Source organism: Lodderomyces elongisporus, chromosome 2 (assembly GCF_030384665.1).
Source record: "Lodderomyces elongisporus chromosome 2, complete sequence".
Taxonomy (NCBI): Eukaryota; Fungi; Ascomycota; class Pichiomycetes; order Serinales; family Debaryomycetaceae; genus Lodderomyces; species Lodderomyces elongisporus.
The window spans coordinates 2,205,489-2,229,446 of record NC_083674.1 but is presented as its reverse complement, the minus strand read 5'-3'; the positions used below and the strand labels follow the sequence as shown (position 1 = coordinate 2,229,446).

At 41.8% G+C, this 23,958-nt stretch overlaps 9 protein-coding genes across 9 annotated transcripts; 1 reads left to right on the top strand and 8 right to left on the bottom strand. All coding sequences in view use genetic code 12, as the record gives it.

Moving 5' to 3' along the window:
• Positions 1–2,268: 2,268 nt before the first annotated feature.
• Positions 2,269–3,816, bottom strand: PVL30_002139 (uncharacterized protein; the record flags this gene model as incomplete). The annotated part of the gene is made up of 2 exons (XM_061119293.1): positions 2,269–3,083; positions 3,513–3,816. 2 exons carry the CDS (start codon positions 3,814–3,816, stop codon positions 2,269–2,271), a joined length of 1,119 nt encoding a protein of 372 aa, XP_060975276.1.
• A 1,488-nt stretch (positions 3,817–5,304) lies between these two features.
• PVL30_002138 (uncharacterized protein) lies at positions 5,305–5,562 on the top strand (the record flags this gene model as incomplete). The annotated part of the gene is made up of 1 exon (XM_061119292.1): positions 5,305–5,562. One exon carries the CDS (start codon positions 5,305–5,307, stop codon positions 5,560–5,562), a length of 258 nt encoding a protein of 85 aa, XP_060975275.1.
• A 639-nt stretch (positions 5,563–6,201) lies between these two features.
• PVL30_002137 (uncharacterized protein) lies at positions 6,202–7,767 on the bottom strand (the record flags this gene model as incomplete). Its single annotated transcript, XM_061119291.1, has 3 exons — positions 6,202–6,973; positions 7,021–7,048; positions 7,464–7,767. The coding sequence occupies 3 exons, from the start codon at positions 7,765–7,767 to the stop codon at positions 6,202–6,204; spliced, it is 1,104 nt and encodes a 367-aa protein (XP_060975274.1).
• A 2,277-nt stretch (positions 7,768–10,044) lies between these two features.
• PVL30_002136 (uncharacterized protein) lies at positions 10,045–11,451 on the bottom strand (the record flags this gene model as incomplete). Its single annotated transcript, XM_061119290.1, has 3 exons — positions 10,045–10,816; positions 10,864–10,891; positions 11,148–11,451. The coding sequence occupies 3 exons, from the start codon at positions 11,449–11,451 to the stop codon at positions 10,045–10,047; spliced, it is 1,104 nt and encodes a 367-aa protein (XP_060975273.1).
• A 1,198-nt stretch (positions 11,452–12,649) lies between these two features.
• PVL30_002135 (uncharacterized protein) lies at positions 12,650–12,901 on the bottom strand (the record flags this gene model as incomplete). The annotated part of the gene is made up of 1 exon (XM_061119289.1): positions 12,650–12,901. One exon carries the CDS (start codon positions 12,899–12,901, stop codon positions 12,650–12,652), a length of 252 nt encoding a protein of 83 aa, XP_060975272.1.
• Positions 12,902–13,806: 905 nt separating this feature from the next.
• Positions 13,807–15,183, bottom strand: PVL30_002134 (uncharacterized protein; the record flags this gene model as incomplete). Its single annotated transcript, XM_061119288.1, has 3 exons — positions 13,807–14,578; positions 14,626–14,653; positions 14,880–15,183. The coding sequence occupies 3 exons, from the start codon at positions 15,181–15,183 to the stop codon at positions 13,807–13,809; spliced, it is 1,104 nt and encodes a 367-aa protein (XP_060975271.1).
• A 1,222-nt stretch (positions 15,184–16,405) lies between these two features.
• Positions 16,406–16,657, bottom strand: PVL30_002133 (uncharacterized protein; the record flags this gene model as incomplete). Its single annotated transcript, XM_061119287.1, has 1 exon — positions 16,406–16,657. One exon carries the CDS (start codon positions 16,655–16,657, stop codon positions 16,406–16,408), a length of 252 nt encoding a protein of 83 aa, XP_060975270.1.
• A 953-nt stretch (positions 16,658–17,610) lies between these two features.
• PVL30_002132 (uncharacterized protein) lies at positions 17,611–19,134 on the bottom strand (the record flags this gene model as incomplete). Its single annotated transcript, XM_061119286.1, has 3 exons — positions 17,611–18,382; positions 18,430–18,457; positions 18,831–19,134. 3 exons carry the CDS (start codon positions 19,132–19,134, stop codon positions 17,611–17,613), a joined length of 1,104 nt encoding a protein of 367 aa, XP_060975269.1.
• A 2,379-nt stretch (positions 19,135–21,513) lies between these two features.
• PVL30_002131 (uncharacterized protein) lies at positions 21,514–23,091 on the bottom strand (the record flags this gene model as incomplete). The annotated part of the gene is made up of 3 exons (XM_061119285.1): positions 21,514–22,285; positions 22,333–22,360; positions 22,788–23,091. 3 exons carry the CDS (start codon positions 23,089–23,091, stop codon positions 21,514–21,516), a joined length of 1,104 nt encoding a protein of 367 aa, XP_060975268.1.
• Between the last annotated feature and the right edge of the window lie 867 nt (positions 23,092–23,958).

The window sequence follows — 23,958 nt, the reverse complement described above, 5'->3', positions numbered from 1 at the left end:
GTAGTGAGACTTTGGTTGTGGGTTTACTTCTGGCGAAAGAAGAAGAAAAGGGCAAAAAAAGGTTTGAGGTCACAAGGGTTTTGTTTGTGGATATTTATACTTCACCAAGTAGCCCTCTCGCCACGCCTTGTGGTTGGAGACTAACAAGTAAATTGTGTTATGCCATATACATTGTGGTTGCAAAACCCGCGAGGAAGTGAGGGGAACAGAAGGGCGTGTGCAATTGTATACGCTACCAAATGCTTCATAACAAAAAACCAAATGGGTGCTGCCAAATGGGGTGTGGCCAATAGTGTGTGACCAATAGTGTGTGGCTGTAGCAGAAAACGGACGACTAGAGTGGATGAATTGTGTGTTTGGATGCATGTTGGCTCAATACAATCTACAACCTTATACATCCTGCAATGCATTCTATCTCCACAAACAATTCTCGACGGATTGCCGTCAAGCTTGCAACGAGTCGAGAATTGTTTGTGTGTGTTGATTATTCCCCTGAGTTTGGTGCGAATTTACGGGAAAACTTTTTTCTGCTGAAGTTTGAGGACAATTGTGGGCTCAGCTGCCCACTGTAGTGTTTTTTGTAAAGTTTTTTGTAAAGTTCTTTGTAAAGTTTTTTGTAAAGTTTTTTGTAAAGTACACACGCACCCGCGCGCGTCCATCTTACGTGTATATTACGTGTATCTTAGGTTGACTCGTTCACAGCAGCTCACGTGCGCGTATACATACACATACTCCAACCCGAGATACTCTAGTTTGCAATGACAGCGATTGCGCGAAATATACAGAACGTCCAATTTGAGAAATAATTTGTAGGCAGAGTGCGAGATAGAAGAATGGTTCATTTACAAATAGCAGAGTGTATACAAAAACAGAAAGGTGTGTTAATATTAGAAAGAAAAGTGTAAAGATTAATAGCAAAAGTCATCGAGTCCCCCACCTTGATGTGTTCCTGAAAACGAGTGAAAGCTGTATATGTTAAACGAGCGAAGATGCAGGTGCAATGGGAGATACCAAAAGTGTGTGCGTGCCAGTGACGGATAAAATAAGTAGTAGCAGGGCCCTTTGTGGTGTATGAACACGGGCACACTTTTTGGCGAGCTCCCCTTCTTTGGGATCATGGCTGGGTTTGTGATATAGTCGGCCATGGAGCAGCAACATCAATAGTAGAAACAGCAATAGCAGGAACAGCATCAGCAACAGCATCAGCAACACCACCAGAAATAACACCAGAAATAACACCAGAAGTAACACCAGAAGTAGCACCAGAAGTAACACCAGAAGTAACACCAGAAGTAACACCAGAAGTAACACCAGAAGTAACACCAGAAACATCCTTGACAAATTTGAATGGCATGGTTTAAGTTTGGTCGACACTGGATAGCACACACTATGATAAATATGTTAAGTATAATAAATATGATAAATATTAGTGGTGATAGCGGTCGTAGTAATGGTGGTGGTGGTAGTGGTGGTAGTGGTGGTAGTGGTGGTAGTGGTGGTAGTGGTGGTAGTGGTGGTAGTGGTGGTAGTGGTGGTGGTAGTAGTAGTAGTGGTGGTAGTGGTGGTAATAGTAGTAGTAGTAGTGGTAGTAATACTATTACTTCACGAGCAAACAATGATTTAATGTAACATAAACAAATCCCGAAAACGAAAGTAGATTCCGCAAGCTCTACTTCTGCACCATCTGAAACAACTTGCACGGTGACTTATACAACTCAACCTGTGATTATATGATCCCGCTGTGCCTTGTTGATACTCCTAGTGCATATGCGTCCTCGACATTTTTCGTTCCCCGTACAAGATCATACGACAAAGGCGCCATTTTGTCGCAGGATCTGCCAAGTTCAGAATAAATGTGTGAGTCAGCAGATACACTAGTGCAATGTTGTGGTAGGCTATGGGAAACGGTAGCAGAGGTCAGTGGGCTCCCCCTGCTTTGGGATCATGGTTGGGTTTGTGATATAGTCATCCGTGAAGCAGCAACAGAGGTAACATCAGAAAAAGCAGCAGGAATAGCAGTAGGGATATCAGTAGAAATAGCAGTAGAAATAGCAGTAGAAATAGCAGTAGAAATAGCAGTAGAAATAGCAGTAGAAATAGCAGTAGAAATAGCAATAGAAATAGCAGTAGGAATAGCAGGAATAGCAGGAATAGCAGTAGGAATATCAGCCACACGGGTTTGCTTTTCATTTTTTGTCTGCAATTAGCACCAGTGATTAGGTTGAAGATGAATGGGTAGAAGATGGGCTAAGAAAGAGCTCGACTCCTTCAGATTGATTCAGAGCTTGAGGGTCTCAGATCGCAGCAAAACATTTCGGCCAACTTTCTCTGAATAAAGGATTTTTCTTTTCTAGGACGTTGATATATGCGATCAAAGTCCTTCATCTTCAATGGACCTTCCACCAGGTTCAAATGAAAATTGAAAAGATTGTAAATCCAAAGAGCATACTTCTCAGACAATTTGCGCCTACTCTGACCTAATCGAGAGACCCCGCTTGGACTGTCTTTAAACCAATCATCAATATAATACCAAACTCTATGGTCCCCATCATCTGCATATGCAGCACATATTACAAACTTGAAGCCGTATCTTTCTTTGGCAGCTAGAAAAGATACGTCTTCTAAAAAGCGATAATTATCCCACCAATCCCAAGCCTCATTTTCTGGGAACTTCCGAGTTTCTGTGAGCCTGAAATTGTTGGGATGGCGACGTGATATAGCAGATTCCTTGCCATTCCGGGAAAACTTGTATTCCAATAAAAACTCTGTCCTATAGTCGAGATTGCGTGTTACAACGAAGTATTTGGTTTTCGTCTTTAACTGCATCTCGACTAATTGAAGGACAGGTATAAGTAGCGACTCATACTCGTCCTCGCCAAGTATTTCAGGGAGCCACCTGATCACATTTTCAAATTCTCTCTTTGTGACCCGGTGTACAATAAACTTCCTATCACCCGATTTGTAATTTCCATTCTCAAGTTTTGTGAGTCCTTGAGAAATGGACTGTACGTATTCGGAATCCGAGAAGCCCATTGAAGCTCTGATTTCCTGACACAGTCGAGGACAGTATGACTCTACGTTTGCTACAAACTTTCCGTATGTGAAAGGTTTGCAGCTGTTGTTGTTGTTGTTGTTGTTGTTGTTGTTGTTGTTGTTGTTGTTGTTGTTGTTGTTGTTGTTGTTGTTGTTGTTGTTGTTGTTGTTGTTGTTGTTGTTGTTGTTGTTGTTGTTGTTGTTGTTGTTGTTGTTGTTGTTGTTGTTGTTGTTGTTGTTGTTGTTGTTGTTGTTGTTGTTGTTGTTGTTGTTGTTGTTGTTGTTGTTGTTGTTGTTGTTGTTGTTGTTGTTGTTGTTGTTGTTGTTGTTGTTGTTGTTGTTGTTGTTGTTGTTGTTGTTGTTGTTGTTGTTGTTGTTGTTGTTGTTGTTGAGGTTGTTGTTGAGGTTGTTGTTGTTGTTGTTGTTGTTGTTGTTGTTATTCATCTTCTTCTTCTTCTTTCTGTTGGGATGCAACGCACGAATGCCGGCAACCATCCCCTTAGCCAAAAGAACCCTTTCAGCTAACTCCTTCTCCTCTCTCCTCTCTTTAAACCATCCAAATGGTCTAAACAGGGGGAATTGTCTCCTCACCAGCTTCTTTTCCTCCACGTCTTCAGCGCCTAAATCTACCTCGTAGAAGGTTTCCGACCCTGTAGCCGGTGAAGGAACCGATACTGGTGAGCCTGATGTCTCCCCTGGAATTGGATACCGAACATTGCGTTCGGCTGGTTCTGCCTCCTTTGACTTGGAGGCGGTGTTAAAAAGCTTCTTAAAAATTTTCATTTTAGAATTTGATTAAGTAAACTAACAGGTAAAGTCTGACTTGTTTAAAACGTAGTGAGACTTTGGTTGTGGGTTTACTTCTGGCGAAAGAAGAAGGAAAAGAAAAAGAAAAAGGAAAAGAAGAAGAAGAAAAGGGCAAAAAAAGGTTTGAGGTCACAAGGGTTTTGTTTGTGGATATTTATACTTCACCAAGTAGCCCTCTCGCCACGCCTTGTGGTTGGAGACTAACAAGTAAATTGTGTTATGCCATATACATTGTGGTTGCAAAACCCGCGAGGAAGTGAGGGGAACAGAAGGGCGTGTGCAATTGTATACGCTACCAAATGCTTCATAACAAAAAACCAAATGGGTGCTGCCAAATGGGGTGTGGCCAATAGTGTGTGACCAATAGTGTGTGGCTGTAGCAGAAAACGGACGACTAGAGTGAATGAATTGTATGTTTGGATGCATGTTGGCTCAACACAATCTACAACCTTATACATCCTGCAATGCATTCTATCTCCACAAACAATTCTCGACGGATTGCCGTCAAGCTTGCAACGAGTCGAGAATTGTTTGTGTGTGTTGATTATTCCCCTGAGTTTGGTGCGAATTTACGGGAAAACTTTTTTCTGCTGAAGTTTGAGGACAATTGTGGGCTCAGCTGCCCACTGTAGTGTTTTTTGTAAAGTTTTTTGTAAAGTTCTTTGTAAAGTTTTTTGTAAAGTTTTTTGTAAAGTACACACGCACCCGCGCGCGTCCATCTTACGTGTATATTACGTGTATCTTAGGTTGACTCGTTCACAGCAGCTCACGTGCGCGTATACATACACATACTCCAACCCGAGATACTCTAGTTTGCAATGACAGCGATTGCGCGAAATATACAGAACGTCCAATTTGAGAAATAATTTGTAGGCAGAGTGCGAGATAGAAGAATGGTTCATTTACAAATAGCAGAGTGTATACAAAAACAGAAAGGTGTGTTAATATTAGAAAGAAAAGTGTAAAGATTAATAGCAAAAGTCATCGAGTCCCCCACCTTGATGTGTTCCTGAAAACGAGTGAAAGCTGTATATGTTAAACGAGCGAAGATGCAGGTGCAATGGGAGATACCAAAAGTGTGTGCGTGCCAGTGACGGATAAAATAAGTAGTAGCAGGGCCCTTTGTGGTGTATGAACACGGGCACACTTTTTGGCGAGCTCCCCTTCTTTGGGATCATGGCTGGGTTTGTGATATAGTCGGCCATGGAGCAGCAACATCAATAGTAGAAACAGCAATAGCAGGAACAGCATCAGCAACAGCATCAGCAACACCACCAGAAATAACACCAGAAGTAACACCAGAAGTAGCACCAGAAGTAACACCAGAAGTAACACCAGAAGTAACACCAGAAGTAACACCAGAAGTAACACCAGAAACATCCTTGACAAATTTGAATGGCATGGTTTAAGTTTGGTCGACACTGGATAGCACACACTATGATAAATATGTTAAGTATAATAAATATGATAAATATTAGTGGTGATAGCGGTCGTAGTAATGGTGGTGGTGGTAGTGGTGGTAGTGGTGGTAGTGGTGGTAGTGGTGGTAGTGGTGGTAGTAGTAGTAGTAGTGGTGGTGGTAGTAGTAGTAGTGGTGGTAGTGGTGGTAATAGTAGTAGTAGTAGTGGTGGTGGTGGTAGTAGTAGTAGTGGTGGTGGTGGTAGTAGTAGTAGTAGTGGTAGTAATACTATTACTTCACGAGCAAACAATGATTTAATGTAACATAAACAAATCCCGAAAACGAAAGTAGATTCCGCAAGCTCTACTTCTGCACCATCTGAAACAACTTGCACGGTGACTTATACAACTCAACCTGTGATTATATGATCCCGCTGTGCCTTGTTGATACTCCTAGTGCATATGCGTCCTCGACATTTTTCGTTCCCCGTACAAGATCATACGACAAAGGCGCCATTTTGTCGCAGGATCTGCCAAGTTCAGAATAAATGTGTGAGTCAGCAGATACACTAGTGCAATGTTGTGGTAGGCTATGGGAAACGGTAGCAGAGGTCAGTGGGCTCCCCCTGCTTTGGGATCATGGTTGGGTTTGTGATATAGTCATCCGTGAAGCAGCAACAGAGGTAACATCAGAAAAAGCAGCAGGAATAGCAGTAGGGATATCAGTAGAAATAGCAGTAGAAATAGCAGTAGAAATAGCAGTAGAAATAGCAGTAGAAATAGCAGTAGAAATAGCAGTAGGAATAGCAATAGAAATAGCAGTAGGAATAGCAGGAATAGCAGGAATAGCAGTAGGAATATCAGCCACACGGGTTTGCTTTTCATTTTTTGTCTGCAATTAGCACCAGTGATTAGGTTGAAGATGAATGGGTAGAAGATGGGCTAAGAAAGAGCTCGACTCCTTCAGATTGATTCAGAGCTTGAGGGTCTCAGATCGCAGCAAAACATTTCGGCCAACTTTCTCTGAATAAAGGATTTTTCTTTTCTAGGACGTTGATATATGCGATCAAAGTCCTTCATCTTCAATGGACCTTCCACCAGGTTCAAATGAAAATTGAAAAGATTGTAAATCCAAAGAGCATACTTCTCAGACAATTTGCGCCTACTCTGACCTAATCGAGAGACCCCGCTTGGACTGTCTTTAAACCAATCATCAATATAATACCAAACTCTATGGTCCCCATCATCTGCATATGCAGCACATATTACAAACTTGAAGCCGTATCTTTCTTTGGCAGCTAGAAAAGATACGTCTTCTAAAAAGCGATAATTATCCCACCAATCCCAAGCCTCATTTTCTGGGAACTTCCGAGTTTCTGTGAGCCTGAAATTGTTGGGATGGCGACGTGATATAGCAGATTCCTTGCCATTCCGGGAAAACTTGTATTCCAATAAAAACTCTGTCCTATAGTCGAGATTGCGTGTTACAACGAAGTATTTGGTTTTCGTCTTTAACTGCATCTCGACTAATTGAAGGACAGGTATAAGTAGCGACTCATACTCGTCCTCGCCAAGTATTTCAGGGAGCCACCTGATCACATTTTCAAATTCTCTCTTTGTGACCCGGTGTACAATAAACTTCCTATCACCCGATTTGTAATTTCCATTCTCAAGTTTTGTGAGTCCTTGAGAAATGGACTGTACGTATTCGGAATCCGAGAAGCCCATTGAAGCTCTGATTTCCTGACACAGTCGAGGACAGTATGACTCTACGTTTGCTACAAACTTTCCGTATGTGAAAGGTTTGCAGCTGTTGTTGTTGTTGTTGTTGTTGTTGTTGTTGTTGTTGTTGTTGTTGTTGTTGTTGTTGTTGTTGAGGTTGTTGTTGTTGTTGTTGTTGTTGAGGTTGTTGTTGTTGTTGTTGAGGTTGTTGTTGTTGTTGAGGTTGTTGAGGTTGTTGTTGTTGTTGTTGTTGTTGTTGTTGTTGTTGTTGTTGTTGAGGTTGTTGTTGTTGTTGTTGTTGTTGTTGTTGTTGTTGTTGTTGTTGTTGTTGTTGTTGTTGTTGTTGTTGTTGTTGTTGTTGAGGTTGTTGTTGAGGTTGTTGTTGAGGTTGTTGTTGTTGTTGAGGTTGTTGTTGAGGTTGTTGTTGAGGTTGTTGTTGTTGTTGTTGTTGTTGTTGTTGTTATTCATCTTCTTCTTCTTCTTTCTGTTGGGATGCAACGCACGAATGCCGGCAACCATCCCCTTAGCCAAAAGAACCCTTTCAGCTAACTCCTTCTCCTCTCTCCTCTCTTTAAACCATCCAAATGGTCTAAACAGGGGGAATTGTCTCCTCACCAGCTTCTTTTCCTCCACGTCTTCAGCGCCTAAATCTACCTCGTAGAAGGTTTCCGACCCTGTAGCCGGTGAAGGAACCGATACTGGTGAGCCTGATGTCTCCCCTGGAATTGGATACCGAACATTGCGTTCGGCTGGTTCTGCCTCCTTTGACTTGGAGGCGGTGTTAAAAAGCTTCTTAAAAATTTTCATTTTAGAATTTGATTAAGTAAACTAACAGGTAAAGTCTGACTTGTTTAAAACGTAGTGAGACTTTGGTTGTGGGTTTACTTCTGGCGAAAGAAGAAGGAAAAGAAAAAGAAAAAGGAAAAGAAGAAGAAGAAAAGGGCAAAAAAAGGTTTGAGGTCACAAGGGTTTTGTTTGTGGATATTTATACTTCACCAAGTAGCCCTCTCGCCACGCCTTGTGGTTGGAGACTAACAAGTAAATTGTGTTATGCCATATACATTGTGGTTGCAAAACCCGCGAGGAAGTGAGGGGAACAGAAGGGCGTGTGCAATTGTATACGCTACCAAATGCTTCATAACAAAAAACCAAATGGGTGCTGCCAAATGGGGTGTGGCCAATAGTGTGTGACCAATAGTGTGTGGCTGTAGCAGAAAACGGACGACTAGAGTGGATGAATTGTGTGTTTGGATGCATGTTGGCTCAATACAATCTACAACCTTATACATCCTGCAATGCATTCTATCTCCACAAACAATTCTCGACGGATTGCCGTCAAGCTTGCAACGAGTCGAGAATTGTTTGTGTGTGTTGATTATTCCCCTGAGTTTGGTGCGAATTTACGGGAAAACTTTTTTCTGCTGAAGTTTGAGGACAATTGTGGGCTCAGCTGCCCACTGTAGTGTTTTTTGTAAAGTTTTTTGTAAAGTTCTTTGTAAAGTTTTTTGTAAAGTTTTTTGTAAAGTACACACGCACCCGCGCGCGTCCATCTTACGTGTATATTACGTGTATCTTAGGTTGACTCGTTCACAGCAGCTCACGTGCGCGTATACATACACATACTCCAACCCGAGATACTCTAGTTTGCAATGACAGCGATTGCGCGAAATATACAGAACGTCCAATTTGAGAAATAATTTGTAGGCAGAGTGCGAGATAGAAGAATGGTTCATTTACAAATAGCAGAGTGTATACAAAAACAGAAAGGTGTGTTAATATTAGAAAGAAAAGTGTAAAGATTAATAGCAAAAGTCATCGAGTCCCCCACCTTGATGTGTTCCTGAAAACGAGTGAAAGCTGTATATGTTAAACGAGCGAAGATGCAGGTGCAATGGGAGATACCAAAAGTGTGTGCGTGCCAGTGACGGATAAAATAAGTAGTAGCAGGGCCCTTTGTGGTGTATGAACACGGGCACACTTTTTGGCGAGCTCCCCTTCTTTGGGATCATGGCTGGGTTTGTGATATAGTCGGCCATGGAGCAGCAACATCAATAGTAGAAACAGCAATAGCAGGAACAGCATCAGCAACAGCATCAGCAACACCACCAGAAATAACACCAGAAATAACACCAGAAGTAGCACCAGAAGTAACACCAGAAGTAACACCAGAAGTAACACCAGAAGTAACACCAGAAACATCCTTGACAAATTTGAATGGCATGGTTTAAGTTTGGTCGACACTGGATAGCACACACTATGATAAATATGTTAAGTATAATAAATATGATAAATATTAGTGGTGATAGCGGTCGTAGTAATGGTGGTGGTGGTAGTGGTGGTAGTGGTGGTAGTGGTGGTGGTAGTAGTAGTAGTGGTGGTGGTGGTAGTAGTAGTAGTAGTGGTAGTAATACTATTACTTCACGAGCAAACAATGATTTAATGTAACATAAACAAATCCCGAAAACGAAAGTAGATTCCGCAAGCTCTACTTCTGCACCATCTGAAACAACTTGCACGGTGACTTATACAACTCAACCTGTGATTATATGATCCCGCTGTGCCTTGTTGATACTCCTAGTGCATATGCGTCCTCGACATTTTTCGTTCCCCGTACAAGATCATACGACAAAGGCGCCATTTTGTCGCAGGATCTGCCAAGTTCAGAATAAATGTGTGAGTCAGCAGATACACTAGTGCAATGTTGTGGTAGGCTATGGGAAACGGTAGCAGAGGTCAGTGGGCTCCCCCTGCTTTGGGATCATGGTTGGGTTTGTGATATAGTCATCCGTGAAGCAGCAACAGAGGTAACATCAGAAAAAGCAGCAGGAATAGCAGTAGGGATATCAGTAGAAATAGCAGTAGAAATAGCAGTAGAAATAGCAGTAGAAATAGCAGTAGAAATAGCAGTAGAAATAGCAGTAGGAATAGCAATAGAAATAGCAGTAGGAATAGCAGGAATAGCAGGAATAGCAGTAGGAATATCAGCCACACGGGTTTGCTTTTCATTTTTTGTCTGCAATTAGCACCAGTGATTAGGTTGAAGATGAATGGGTAGAAGATGGGCTAAGAAAGAGCTCGACTCCTTCAGATTGATTCAGAGCTTGAGGGTCTCAGATCGCAGCAAAACATTTCGGCCAACTTTCTCTGAATAAAGGATTTTTCTTTTCTAGGACGTTGATATATGCGATCAAAGTCCTTCATCTTCAATGGACCTTCCACCAGGTTCAAATGAAAATTGAAAAGATTGTAAATCCAAAGAGCATACTTCTCAGACAATTTGCGCCTACTCTGACCTAATCGAGAGACCCCGCTTGGACTGTCTTTAAACCAATCATCAATATAATACCAAACTCTATGGTCCCCATCATCTGCATATGCAGCACATATTACAAACTTGAAGCCGTATCTTTCTTTGGCAGCTAGAAAAGATACGTCTTCTAAAAAGCGATAATTATCCCACCAATCCCAAGCCTCATTTTCTGGGAACTTCCGAGTTTCTGTGAGCCTGAAATTGTTGGGATGGCGACGTGATATAGCAGATTCCTTGCCATTCCGGGAAAACTTGTATTCCAATAAAAACTCTGTCCTATAGTCGAGATTGCGTGTTACAACGAAGTATTTGGTTTTCGTCTTTAACTGCATCTCGACTAATTGAAGGACAGGTATAAGTAGCGACTCATACTCGTCCTCGCCAAGTATTTCAGGGAGCCACCTGATCACATTTTCAAATTCTCTCTTTGTGACCCGGTGTACAATAAACTTCCTATCACCCGATTTGTAATTTCCATTCTCAAGTTTTGTGAGTCCTTGAGAAATGGACTGTACGTATTCGGAATCCGAGAAGCCCATTGAAGCTCTGATTTCCTGACACAGTCGAGGACAGTATGACTCTACGTTTGCTACAAACTTTCCGTATGTGAAAGGTTTGCAGCTGTTGTTGTTGTTGTTGTTGTTGTTGTTGAGGTTGTTGAGGTTGTTGTTGTTGTTGTTGAGGTTGTTGTTGTTGTTGTTGTTGTTGTTGTTGTTGTTGTTGTTGTTGTTGTTGTTGTTGTTGTTGTTGTTGTTGTTGTTGTTGTTGTTGTTGTTGTTGTTGTTGTTGTTGTTGTTGTTGAGGTTGTTGTTGTTGTTGTTGTTGTTGTTGTTGTTATTCATCTTCTTCTTCTTCTTTCTGTTGGGATGCAACGCACGAATGCCGGCAACCATCCCCTTAGCCAAAAGAACCCTTTCAGCTAACTCCTTCTCCTCTCTCCTCTCTTTAAACCATCCAAATGGTCTAAACAGGGGGAATTGTCTCCTCACCAGCTTCTTTTCCTCCACGTCTTCAGCGCCTAAATCTACCTCGTAGAAGGTTTCCGACCCTGTAGCCGGTGAAGGAACCGATACTGGTGAGCCTGATGTCTCCCCTGGAATTGGATACCGAACATTGCGTTCGGCTGGTTCTGCCTCCTTTGACTTGGAGGCGGTGTTAAAAAGCTTCTTAAAAATTTTCATTTTAGAATTTGATTAAGTAAACTAACAGGTAAAGTCTGACTTGTTTAAAACGTAGTGAGACTTTGGTTGTGGGTTTACTTCTGGCGAAAGAAGAAGGAAAAGAAAAAGAAAAAGGAAAAGAAGAAGAAGAAAAGGGCAAAAAAAGGTTTGAGGTCACAAGGGTTTTGTTTGTGGATATTTATACTTCACCAAGTAGCCCTCTCGCCACGCCTTGTGGTTGGAGACTAACAAGTAAATTGTGTTATGCCATATACATTGTGGTTGCAAAACCCGCGAGGAAGTGAGGGGAACAGAAGGGCGTGTGCAATTGTATACGCTACCAAATGCTTCATAACAAAAAACCAAATGGGTGCTGCCAAATGGGGTGTGGCCAATAGTGTGTGACCAATAGTGTGTGGCTGTAGCAGAAAACGGACGACTAGAGTGAATGAATTGTATGTTTGGATGCATGTTGGCTCAACACAATCTACAACCTTATACATCCTGCAATGCATTCTATCTCCACAAACAATTCTCGACGGATTGCCGTCAAGCTTGCAACGAGTCGAGAATTGTTTGTGTGTGTTGATTATTCCCCTGAGTTTGGTGCGAATTTACGGGAAAACTTTTTTCTGCTGAAGTTTGAGGACAATTGTGGGCTCAGCTGCCCACTGTAGTGTTTTTTGTAAAGTTTTTTGTAAAGTTCTTTGTAAAGTTTTTTGTAAAGTTTTTTGTAAAGTACACACGCACCCGCGCGCGTCCATCTTACGTGTATATTACGTGTATCTTAGGTTGACTCGTTCACAGCAGCTCACGTGCGCGTATACATACACATACTCCAACCCGAGATACTCTAGTTTGCAATGACAGCGATTGCGCGAAATATACAGAACGTCCAATTTGAGAAATAATTTGTAGGCAGAGTGCGAGATAGAAGAATGGTTCAATTACAAATAGCAGAGTGTATACAAAAACAGAAAGGTGTGTTAATATTAGAAAGAAAAGTGTAAAGATTAATAGCAAAAGTCATCGAGTCCCCCACCTTGATGTGTTCCTGAAAACGAGTGAAAGCTGTATATGTTAAACGAGCGAAGATGCAGGTGCAATGGGAGATACCAAAAGTGTGTGCGTGCCAGTGACGGATAAAATAAGTAGTAGCAGGGCCCTTTGTGGTGTATGAACACGGGCACACTTTTTGGCGAGCTCCCCTTCTTTGGGATCATGGCTGGGTTTGTGATATAGTCGGCCATGGAGCAGCAACATCAATAGTAGAAACAGCAATAGCAGGAACAGCATCAGCAACAGCATCAGCAACACCACCAGAAATAACACCAGAAATAACACCAGAAGTAACACCAGAAGTAGCACCAGAAGTAACACCAGAAGTAACACCAGAAGTAACACCAGAAGTAACACCAGAAGTAACACCAGAAGTAACACCAGAAACATCCTTGACAAATTTGAATGGCATGGTTTAAGTTTGGTCGACACTGGATAGCACACACTATGATAAATATGTTAAGTATAATAAATATGATAAATATTAGTGGTGATAGCGGTCGTAGTAATGGTGGTGGTGGTAGTGGTGGTAGTGGTGGTAGTGGTGGTAGTAGTAGTAGTAGTGGTGGTGGTAGTAGTAGTAGTGGTGGTAGTGGTGGTAATAGTAGTAGTAGTAGTGGTGGTGGTGGTAGTAGTAGTAGTGGTGGTGGTGGTAGTAGTAGTAGTAGTGGTAGTAATACTATTACTTCACGAGCAAACAATGATTTAATGTAACATAAACAAATCCCGAAAACGAAAGTAGATTCCGCAAGCTCTACTTCTGCACCATCTGAAACAACTTGCACGGTGACTTATACAACTCAACCTGTGATTATATGATCCCGCTGTGCCTTGTTGATACTCCTAGTGCATATGCGTCCTCGACATTTTTCGTTCCCCGTACAAGATCATACGACAAAGGCGCCATTTTGTCGCAGGATCTGCCAAGTTCAGAATAAATGTGTGAGTCAGCAGATACACTAGTGCAATGTTGTGGTAGGCTATGGGAAACGGTAGCAGAGGTCAGTGGGCTCCCCCTGCTTTGGGATCATGGTTGGGTTTGTGATATAGTCATCCGTGAAGCAGCAACAGAGGTAACATCAGAAAAAGCAGTAGAAATAGCAGTAGAAATAGCAGTAGAAATAGCAGTAGAAATAGCAGTAGAAATAGCAGTAGGAATAGCAATAGAAATAGCAGTAGGAATAGCAGGAATAGCAGGAATAGCAGTAGGAATATCAGCCACACGGGTTTGCTTTTCATTTTTTGTCTGCAATTAGCACCAGTGATTAGGTTGAAGATGAATGGGTAGAAGATGGGCTAAGAAAGAGCTCGACTCCTTCAGATTGATTCAGAGCTTGAGGGTCTCAGATCGCAGCAAAACATTTCGGCCAACTTTCTCTGAATAAAGGATTTTTCTTTTCTAGGACGTTGATATATGCGATCAAAGTCCTTCATCTTCAATGGACCTTCCACCAGGTTCAAATGAAAATTGAAAAGATTGTAAATCCAAAGAGCATACTTCTCAGACAATTTGCGCCTACTCTGACCTAATCGAGAGACCCCGCTTGGACTGTCTTTAAACCAATCATCAATATAATACCAAACTCTATGGTCCCCATCATCTGCATATGCAGCACATATTACAAACTTGAAGCCGTATCTTTCTTTGGCAGCTAGAAAAGATACGTCTTCTAAAAAGCGATAATTATCCCACCAATCCCAAGCCTCATTTTCTGGGAACTTCCGAGTTTCTGTGAGCCTGAAATTGTTGGGATGGCGACGTGATATAGCAGATTCCTTGCCATTCCGGGAAAACTTGTATTCCAATAAAAACTCTGTCCTATAGTCGAGATTGCGTGTTACAACGAAGTATTTGGTTTTCGTCTTTAACTGCATCTCGACTAATTGAAGGACAGGTATAAGTAGCGACTCATACTCGTCCTCGCCAAGTATTTCAGGGAGCCACCTGATCACATTTTCAAATTCTCTCTTTGTGACCCGGTGTACAATAAACTTCCTATCACCCGATTTGTAATTTCCATTCTCAAGTTTTGTGAGTCCTTGAGAAATGGACTGTACGTATTCGGAATCCGAGAAGCCCATTGAAGCTCTGATTTCCTGACACAGTCGAGGACAGTATGACTCTACGTTTGCTACAAACTTTCCGTATGTGAAAGGTTTGCAGCTGTTGTTGAGGTTGTTGTTGTTGTTGTTGTTGTTGAGGTTGTTGTTGTTGTTGTTGTTGTTGTTGTTGTTGTTGTTGTTGTTGTTGTTGTTGTTGTTGTTGTTGTTGTTGTTGTTGTTGTTGTTGTTGTTGTTGTTGAGGTTGTTGTTGAGGTTGTTGTTGTTGTTGTTGTTGTTGTTGTTGTTATTCATCTTCTTCTTCTTCTTTCTGTTGGGATGCAACGCACAAATGCCGGCAACCATCCCCTTAGCCAAAAGAACCCTTTCAGCTAACTCCTTCTCCTCTCTCCTCTCTTTAAACCATCCAAATGGTCTAAACAGGGGGAATTGTCTCCTCACCAGCTTCTTTTCCTCCACGTCTTCAGCGCCTAAATCTACCTCGTAGAAGGTTTCCGACCCTGTAGCCGGTGAAGGAACCGATACTGGTGAGCCTGATGTCTCCCCTGGAATTGGATACCGAACATTGCGTTCGGCTGGTTCTGCCTCCTTTGACTTGGAGGCGGTGTTAAAAAGCTTCTTAAAAATTTTCATTTTAGAATTTGATTAAGTAAACTAACAGGTAAAGTCTGACTTGTTTAAAACGTAGTGAGACTTTGGTTGTGGGTTTACTTCTGGCGAAAGAAGAAGGAAAAGAAAAAGAAAAAGGAAAAGAAGAAGAAGAAAAGGGCAAAAAAAGGTTTGAGGTCACAAGGGTTTTGTTTGTGGATATTTATACTTCACCAAGTAGCCCTCTCGCCACGCCTTGTGGTTGGAGACTAACAAGTAAATTGTGTTATGCCATATACATTGTGGTTGCAAAACCCGCGAGGAAGTGAGGGGAACAGAAGGGCGTGTGCAATTGTATACGCTACCAAATGCTTCATAACAAAAAACCAAATGGGTGCTGCCAAATGGGGTGTGGCCAATAGTGTGTGACCAATAGTGTGTGGCTGTAGCAGAAAACGGACGACTAGAGTGAATGAATTGTATGTTTGGATGCATGTTGGCTCAACACAATCTACAACCTTATACATCCTGCAATGCATTCTATCTCCACAAACAATTCTCGACGGATTGCCGTCAAGCTTGCAACGAGTCGAGAATTGTTTGTGTGTGTTGATTATTCCCCTGAGTTTGGTGCGAATTTACGGGAAAACTTTTTTCTGCTGAAGTTTGAGGACAATTGTGGGCTCAGCTGCCCACTGTAGTGTTTTTTGTAAAGTTTTTTGTAAAGTTCTTTGTAAAGTTTTTTGTAAAGTTTTTTGTAAAGTTTTTTGTAAAGTTTTTTGTAAAGTACACACGCACCCGCGCGCGTCCATCTTACGTGTATATTACGTGTATCTTAGGTTGACTCGTTCACAGCAGCTCACGTGCGCGTATACATACACATACTCCAACCCGAGATACTCTAGTTTGCAATGACAGCGATTGCGCGAAATATACAGAACGTCCAATTTGAGAAATAATTTGTAGGCAGAGTGCGAGATAGAAGAATGGTTCATTTACAAATAGCAGAGTGTATACAAAAACAGAAAGGTGTGTTAATATTAGAAAGAAAAGTGTAAAGATTAATAGCAAAAGTCATCGAGTCCCCCACCTTGATGTGTTCCTGAAAACGAGTGAAAGCTGTATATGTTAAACGAGCGAAGATGCAGGTGCAATGGGAGATACCAAAAGTGTGTGCGTGCCAGTGACGGATAAAATAAGTAGTAGCAGGGCCCTTTGTGGTGTATGAACACGGGCACACTTTTTGGCGAGCTCCCCTTCTTTGGGATCATGGCTGGGTTTGTGATATAGTCGGCCATGGAGCAGCAACATCAATAGTAGAAACAGCAATAGCAGGAACAGCATCAGCAACAGCATCAGCAACACCACCAGAAATAACACCAGAAATAACACCAGAAGTAACACCAGAAGTAGCACCAGAAGTAACACCAGAAGTAACACCAGAAGTAACACCAGAAGTAACACCAGAAGTAACACCAGAAGTAACACCAGAAACATCCTTGACAAATTTGAATGGCATGGTTTAAGTTTGGTCGACACTGGATAGCACACACTATGATAAATATGTTAAGTATAATAAATATGATAAATATTAGTGGTGATAGCGGTCGTAGTAATGGTGGTGGTGGTAGTGGTGGTAGTGGTGGTAGTGGTGGTAGTAGTAGTAGTAGTGGTGGTGGTAGTAGTAGTAGTGGTGGTAGTGGTGGTAATAGTAGTAGTAGTAGTGGTGGTGGTGGTAGTAGTAGTAGTGGTGGTGGTGGTAGTAGTAGTAGTAGTGGTAGTAATACTATTACTTCACGAGCAAACAATGATTTAATGTAACATAAACAAATCCCGAAAACGAAAGTAGATTCCGCAAGCTCTACTTCTGCACCATCTGAAACAACTTGCACGGTGACTTATACAACTCAACCTGTGATTATATGATCCCGCTGTGCCTTGTTGATACTCCTAGTGCATATGCGTCCTCGACATTTTTCGTTCCCCGTACAAGATCATACGACAAAGGCGCCATTTTGTCGCAGGATCTGCCAAGTTCAGAATAAATGTGTGAGTCAGCAGATACACTAGTGCAATGTTGTGGTAGGCTATGGGAAACGGTAGCAGAGGTCAGTGGGCTCCCCCTGCTTTGGGATCATGGTTGGGTTTGTGATATAGTCATCCGTGAAGCAGCAACAGAGGTAACATCAGAAAAAGCAGCAGGAATAGCAGTAGGGATATCAGTAGAAATAGCAGTAGAAATAGCAGTAGAAATAGCAGTAGAAATAGCAGTAGAAATAGCAGTAGAAATAGCAGTAGAAATAGCAGTAGGAATAGCAATAGAAATAGCAGTAGGAATAGCAGGAATAGCAGGAATAGCAGTAGGAATATCAGCCACACGGGTTTGCTTTTCATTTTTTGTCTGCAATTAGCACCAGTGATTAGGTTGAAGATGAATGGGTAGAAGATGGGCTAAGAAAGAGCTCGACTCCTTCAGATTGATTCAGAGCTTGAGGGTCTCAGATCGCAGCAAAACATTTCGGCCAACTTTCTCTGAATAAAGGATTTTTCTTTTCTAGGACGTTGATATATGCGATCAAAGTCCTTCATCTTCAATGGACCTTCCACCAGGTTCAAATGAAAATTGAAAAGATTGTAAATCCAAAGAGCATACTTCTCAGACAATTTGCGCCTACTCTGACCTAATCGAGAGACCCCGCTTGGACTGTCTTTAAACCAATCATCAATATAATACCAAACTCTATGGTCCCCATCATCTGCATATGCAGCACATATTACAAACTTGAAGCCGTATCTTTCTTTGGCAGCTAGAAAAGATACGTCTTCTAAAAAGCGATAATTATCCCACCAATCCCAAGCCTCATTTTCTGGGAACTTCCGAGTTTCTGTGAGCCTGAAATTGTTGGGATGGCGACGTGATATAGCAGATTCCTTGCCATTCCGGGAAAACTTGTATTCCAATAAAAACTCTGTCCTATAGTCGAGATTGCGTGTTACAACGAAGTATTTGGTTTTCGTCTTTAACTGCATCTCGACTAATTGAAGGACAGGTATAAGTAGCGACTCATACTCGTCCTCGCCAAGTATTTCAGGGAGCCACCTGATCACATTTTCAAATTCTCTCTTTGTGACCCGGTGTACAATAAACTTCCTATCACCCGATTTGTAATTTCCATTCTCAAGTTTTGTGAGTCCTTGAGAAATGGACTGTACGTATTCGGAATCCGAGAAGCCCATTGAAGCTCTGATTTCCTGACACAGTCGAGGACAGTATGACTCTACGTTTGCTACAAACTTTCCGTATGTGAAAGGTTTGCAGCTGTTGTTGAGGTTGTTGTTGTTGTTGTTGTTGTTGAGGTTGTTGTTGTTGTTGTTGTTGTTGTTGTTGTTGTTGTTGTTGTTGTTGTTGTTGTTGTTGTTGTTGTTGTTGTTGTTGTTGTTGTTGTTGTTGTTGTTGAGGTTGTTGTTGTTGTTGTTGTTGTTGTTGTTGTTGTTGTTGTTGTTGTTGTTGTTGTTGTTGTTGTTGTTGTTGTTGTTGTTGTTGTTGTTGAGGTTGTTGTTGAGGTTGTTGTTGAGGTTGTTGTTGTTGTTGAGGTTGTTGTTGAGGTTGTTGTTGAGGTTGTTGTTGTTGTTGTTGTTGTTGTTGTTGTTATTCATCTTCTTCTTCTTCTTTCTGTTGGGATGCAACGCACGAATGCCGGCAACCATCCCCTTAGCCAAAAGAACCCTTTCAGCTAACTCCTTCTCCTCTCTCCTCTCTTTAAACCATCCAAATGGTCTAAACAGGGGGAATTGTCTCCTCACCAGCTTCTTTTCCTCCACGTCTTCAGCGCCTAAATCTACCTCGTAGAAGGTTTCCGACCCTGTAGCCGGTGAAGGAACCGATACTGGTGAGCCTGATGTCTCCCCTGGAATTGGATACCGAACATTGCGTTCGGCTGGTTCTGCCTCCTTTGACTTGGAGGCGGTGTTAAAAAGCTTCTTAAAAATTTTCATTTTAGAATTTGATTAAGTAAACTAACAGGTAAAGTCTGACTTGTTTAAAACGTAGTGAGACTTTGGTTGTGGGTTTACTTCTGGCGAAAGAAGAAGGAAAAGAAAAAGAAAAAGGAAAAGAAGAAGAAGAAAAGGGCAAAAAAAGGTTTGAGGTCACAAGGGTTTTGTTTGTGGATATTTATACTTCACCAAGTAGCCCTCTCGCCACGCCTTGTGGTTGGAGACTAACAAGTAAATTGTGTTATGCCATATACATTGTGGTTGCAAAACCCGCGAGGAAGTGAGGGGAACAGAAGGGCGTGTGCAATTGTATACGCTACCAAATGCTTCATAACAAAAAACCAAATGGGTGCTGCCAAATGGGGTGTGGCCAATAGTGTGTGACCAATAGTGTGTGGCTGTAGCAGAAAACGGACGACTAGAGTGAATGAATTGTATGTTTGGATGCATGTTGGCTCAACACAATCTACAACCTTATACATCCTGCAATGCATTCTATCTCCACAAACAATTCTCGACGGATTGCCGTCAAGCTTGCAACGAGTCGAGAATTGTTTGTGTGTGTTGATTATTCCCCTGAGTTTGGTGCGAATTTACGGGAAAACTTTTTTCTGCTGAAGTTTGAGGACAATTGTGGGCTCAGCTGCCCACTGTAGTGTTTTTTGTAAAGTTTTTTGTAAAGTTCTTTGTAAAGTTTTTTGTAAAGTTTTTTGTAAAGTACACACGCACCCGCGCGCGTCCATCTTACGTGTATATTACGTGTATCTTAGGTTGACTCGTTCACAGCAGCTCACGTGCGCGTATACATACACATACTCCAACCCGAGATACTCTAGTTTGCAATGACAGCGATTGCGCGAAATATACAGAACGTCCAATTTGAGAAATAATTTGTAGGCAGAGTGCGAGATAGAAGAATGGTTCATTTACAAATAGCAGAGTGTATACAAAAACAGAAAGGTGTGTTAATATTAGAAAGAAAAGTGTAAAGATTAATAGCAAAAGTCATCGAGTCCCCCACCTTGATGTGTTCCTGAAAACGAGTGAAAGCTGTATATGTTAAACGAGCGAAGATGCAGGTGCAATGGGAGATACCAAAAGTGTGTGCGTGCCAGTGACGGATAAAATAAGTAGTAGCAGGGCCCTTTGTGGTGTATGAACACGGGCACACTTTTTGGCGAGCTCCCCTTCTTTGGGATCATGGCTGGGTTTGTGATATAGTCGGCCATGGAGCAGCAACATCAATAGTAGAAACAGCAATAGCAGGAACAGCATCAGCAACAGCATCAGCAACACCACCAGAAATAACACCAGAAATAACACCAGAAGTAACACCAGAAGTAGCACCAGAAGTAACACCAGAAGTAACACCAGAAGTAACACCAGAAGTAACACCAGAAGTAACACCAGAAACATCCTTGACAAATTTGAATGGCATGGTTTAAGTTTGGTCGACACTGGATAGCACACACTATGATAAATATGTTAAGTATAATAAATATGATAAATATTAGTGGTGATAGCGGTCGTAGTAATGGTGGTGGTGGTAGTGGTGGTAGTGGTGGTAGTGGTGGTAGTAGTAGTAGTAGTGGTGGTGGTAGTAGTAGTAGTGGTGGTAGTGGTGGTAATAGTAGTAGTAGTAGTGGTGGTGGTGGTAGTAGTAGTAGTGGTGGTGGTGGTAGTAGTAGTAGTAGTGGTAGTAATACTATTACTTCACGAGCAAACAATGATTTAATGTAACATAAACAAATCCCGAAAACGAAAGTAGATTCCGCAAGCTCTACTTCTGCACCATCTGAAACAACTTGCACGGTGACTTATACAACTCAACCTGTGATTATATGATCCCGCTGTGCCTTGTTGATACTCCTAGTGCATATGCGTCCTCGACATTTTTCGTTCCCCGTACAAGATCATACGACAAAGGCGCCATTTTGTCGCAGGATCTGCCAAGTTCAGAATAAATGTGTGAGTCAGCAGATACACTAGTGCAATGTTGTGGTAGGCTATGGGAAACGGTAGCAGAGGTCAGTGGGCTCCCCCTGCTTTGGGATCATGGTTGGGTTTGTGATATAGTCATCCGTGAAGCAGCAACAGAGGTAACATCAGAAAAAGCAGCAGGAATAGCAGTAGGGATATCAGTAGAAATAGCAGTAGAAATAGCAGTAGAAATAGCAGTAGAAATAGCAGTAGAAATAGCAGTAGAAATAGCAGTAGGAATAGCAATAGAAATAGCAGTAGGAATAGCAGGAATAGCAGGAATAGCAGTAGGAATATCAGCCACACGGGTTTGCTTTTCATTTTTTGTCTGCAATTAGCACCAGTGATTAGGTTGAAGATGAATGGGTAGAAGATGGGCTAAGAAAGAGCTCGACTCCTTCAGATTGATTCAGAGCTTGAGGGTCTCAGATCGCAGCAAAACATTTCGGCCAACTTTCTCTGAATAAAGGATTTTTCTTTTCTAGGACGTTGATATATGCGATCAAAGTCCTTCATCTTCAATGGACCTTCCACCAGGTTCAAATGAAAATTGAAAAGATTGTAAATCCAAAGAGCATACTTCTCAGACAATTTGCGCCTACTCTGACCTAATCGAGAGACCCCGCTTGGACTGTCTTTAAACCAATCATCAATATAATACCAAACTCTATGGTCCCCATCATCTGCATATGCAGCACATATTACAAACTTGAAGCCGTATCTTTCTTTGGCAGCTAGAAAAGATACGTCTTCTAAAAAGCGATAATTATCCCACCAATCCCAAGCCTCATTTTCTGGGAACTTCCGAGTTTCTGTGAGCCTGAAATTGTTGGGATGGCGACGTGATATAGCAGATTCCTTGCCATTCCGGGAAAACTTGTATTCCAATAAAAACTCTGTCCTATAGTCGAGATTGCGTGTTACAACGAAGTATTTGGTTTTCGTCTTTAACTGCATCTCGACTAATTGAAGGACAGGTATAAGTAGCGACTCATACTCGTCCTCGCCAAGTATTTCAGGGAGCCACCTGATCACATTTTCAAATTCTCTCTTTGTGACCCGGTGTACAATAAACTTCCTATCACCCGATTTGTAATTTCCATTCTCAAGTTTTGTGAGTCCTTGAGAAATGGACTGTACGTATTCGGAATCCGAGAAGCCCATTGAAGCTCTGATTTCCTGACACAGTCGAGGACAGTATGACTCTACGTTTGCTACAAACTTTCCGTATGTGAAAGGTTTGCAGCTGTTGTTGTTGTTGTTGTTGTTGTTGTTGTTGTTGTTGTTGTTGTTGTTGTTGTTGTTGTTGTTGTTGTTGTTGTTGTTGTTGTTGTTGTTGTTGTTGTTGTTGTTGTTGTTGTTGTTGTTGTTGTTGTTGTTGTTGAGGTTGTTGTTGTTGTTGTTGTTGTTGTTGTTGTTGTTGTTGTTGTTGAGGTTGTTGAGGTTGTTGTTGTTGTTGTTGTTGTTGTTGTTGTTGTTGTTGTTGTTGTTGTTGTTGTTGTTGTTGTTGTTGTTGTTGTTGTTGTTGTTGTTGTTGTTGTTGAGGTTGTTGTTGTTGTTGAGGTTGTTGTTGAGGTTGTTGTTGAGGTTGTTGTTGAGGTTGTTGTTGTTGTTGTTGTTGTTGTTGTTGTTATTCATCTTCTTCTTCTTCTTTCTGTTGGGATGCAACGCACGAATGCCGGCAACCATCCCCTTAGCCAAAAGAACCCTTTCAGCTAACTCCTTCTCCTCTCTCCTCTCTTTAAACCATCCAAATGGTCTAAACAGGGGGAATTGTCTCCTCACCAGCTTCTTTTCCTCCACGTCTTCAGCGCCTAAATCTACCTCGTAGAAGGTTTCCGACCCTGTAGCCGGTGAAGGAACCGATACTGGTGAGCCTGATGTCTCCCCTGGAATTGGATACCGAACATTGCGTTCGGCTGGTTCTGCCTCCTTTGACTTGGAGGCGGTGTTAAAAAGCTTCTTAAAAATTTTCATTTTAGAATTTGATTAAGTAAACTAACAGGTAAAGTCTGACTTGTTTAAAACGTAGTGAGACTTTGGTTGTGGGTTTACTTCTGGCGAAAGAAGAAGGAAAAGAAAAAGAAAAAGGAAAAGAAGAAGAAGAAAAGGGCAAAAAAAGGTTTGAGGTCACAAGGGTTTTGTTTGTGGATATTTATACTTCACCAAGTAGCCCTCTCGCCACGCCTTGTGGTTGGAGACTAACAAGTAAATTGTGTTATGCCATATACATTGTGGTTGCAAAACCCGCGAGGAAGTGAGGGGAACAGAAGGGCGTGTGCAATTGTATACGCTACCAAATGCTTCATAACAAAAAACCAAATGGGTGCTGCCAAATGGGGTGTGGCCAATAGTGTGTGACCAATAGTGTGTGGCTGTAGCAGAAAACGGACGACTAGAGTGAATGAATTGTATGTTTGGATGCATGTTGGCTCAACACAATCTACAACCTTATACATCCTGCAATGCATTCTATCTCCACAAACAATTCTCGACGGATTGCCGTCAAGCTTGCAACGAGTCGAGAATTGTTTGTGTGTGTTGATTATTCCCCTGAGTTTGGTGCGAATTTACGGGAAAACTTTTTTCTGCTGAAGTTTGAGGACAATTGTGGGCTCAGCTGCCCACTGTAGTGTTTTTTGTAAAGTTTTTTGTAAAGTTCTTTGTAAAGTTTTTTGTAAAGTTTTTTGTAAAGTACACACGCACCCGCGCGCGTCCATCTTACGTGTATATTACGTGTATCTTAGGTTGACTCGTTCACAGCAGCTCACGTGCGCGTATACATACACATACTCCAACCCGAGATACTCTAGTTTGCAATGACAGCGATTGCGCGAAATATAC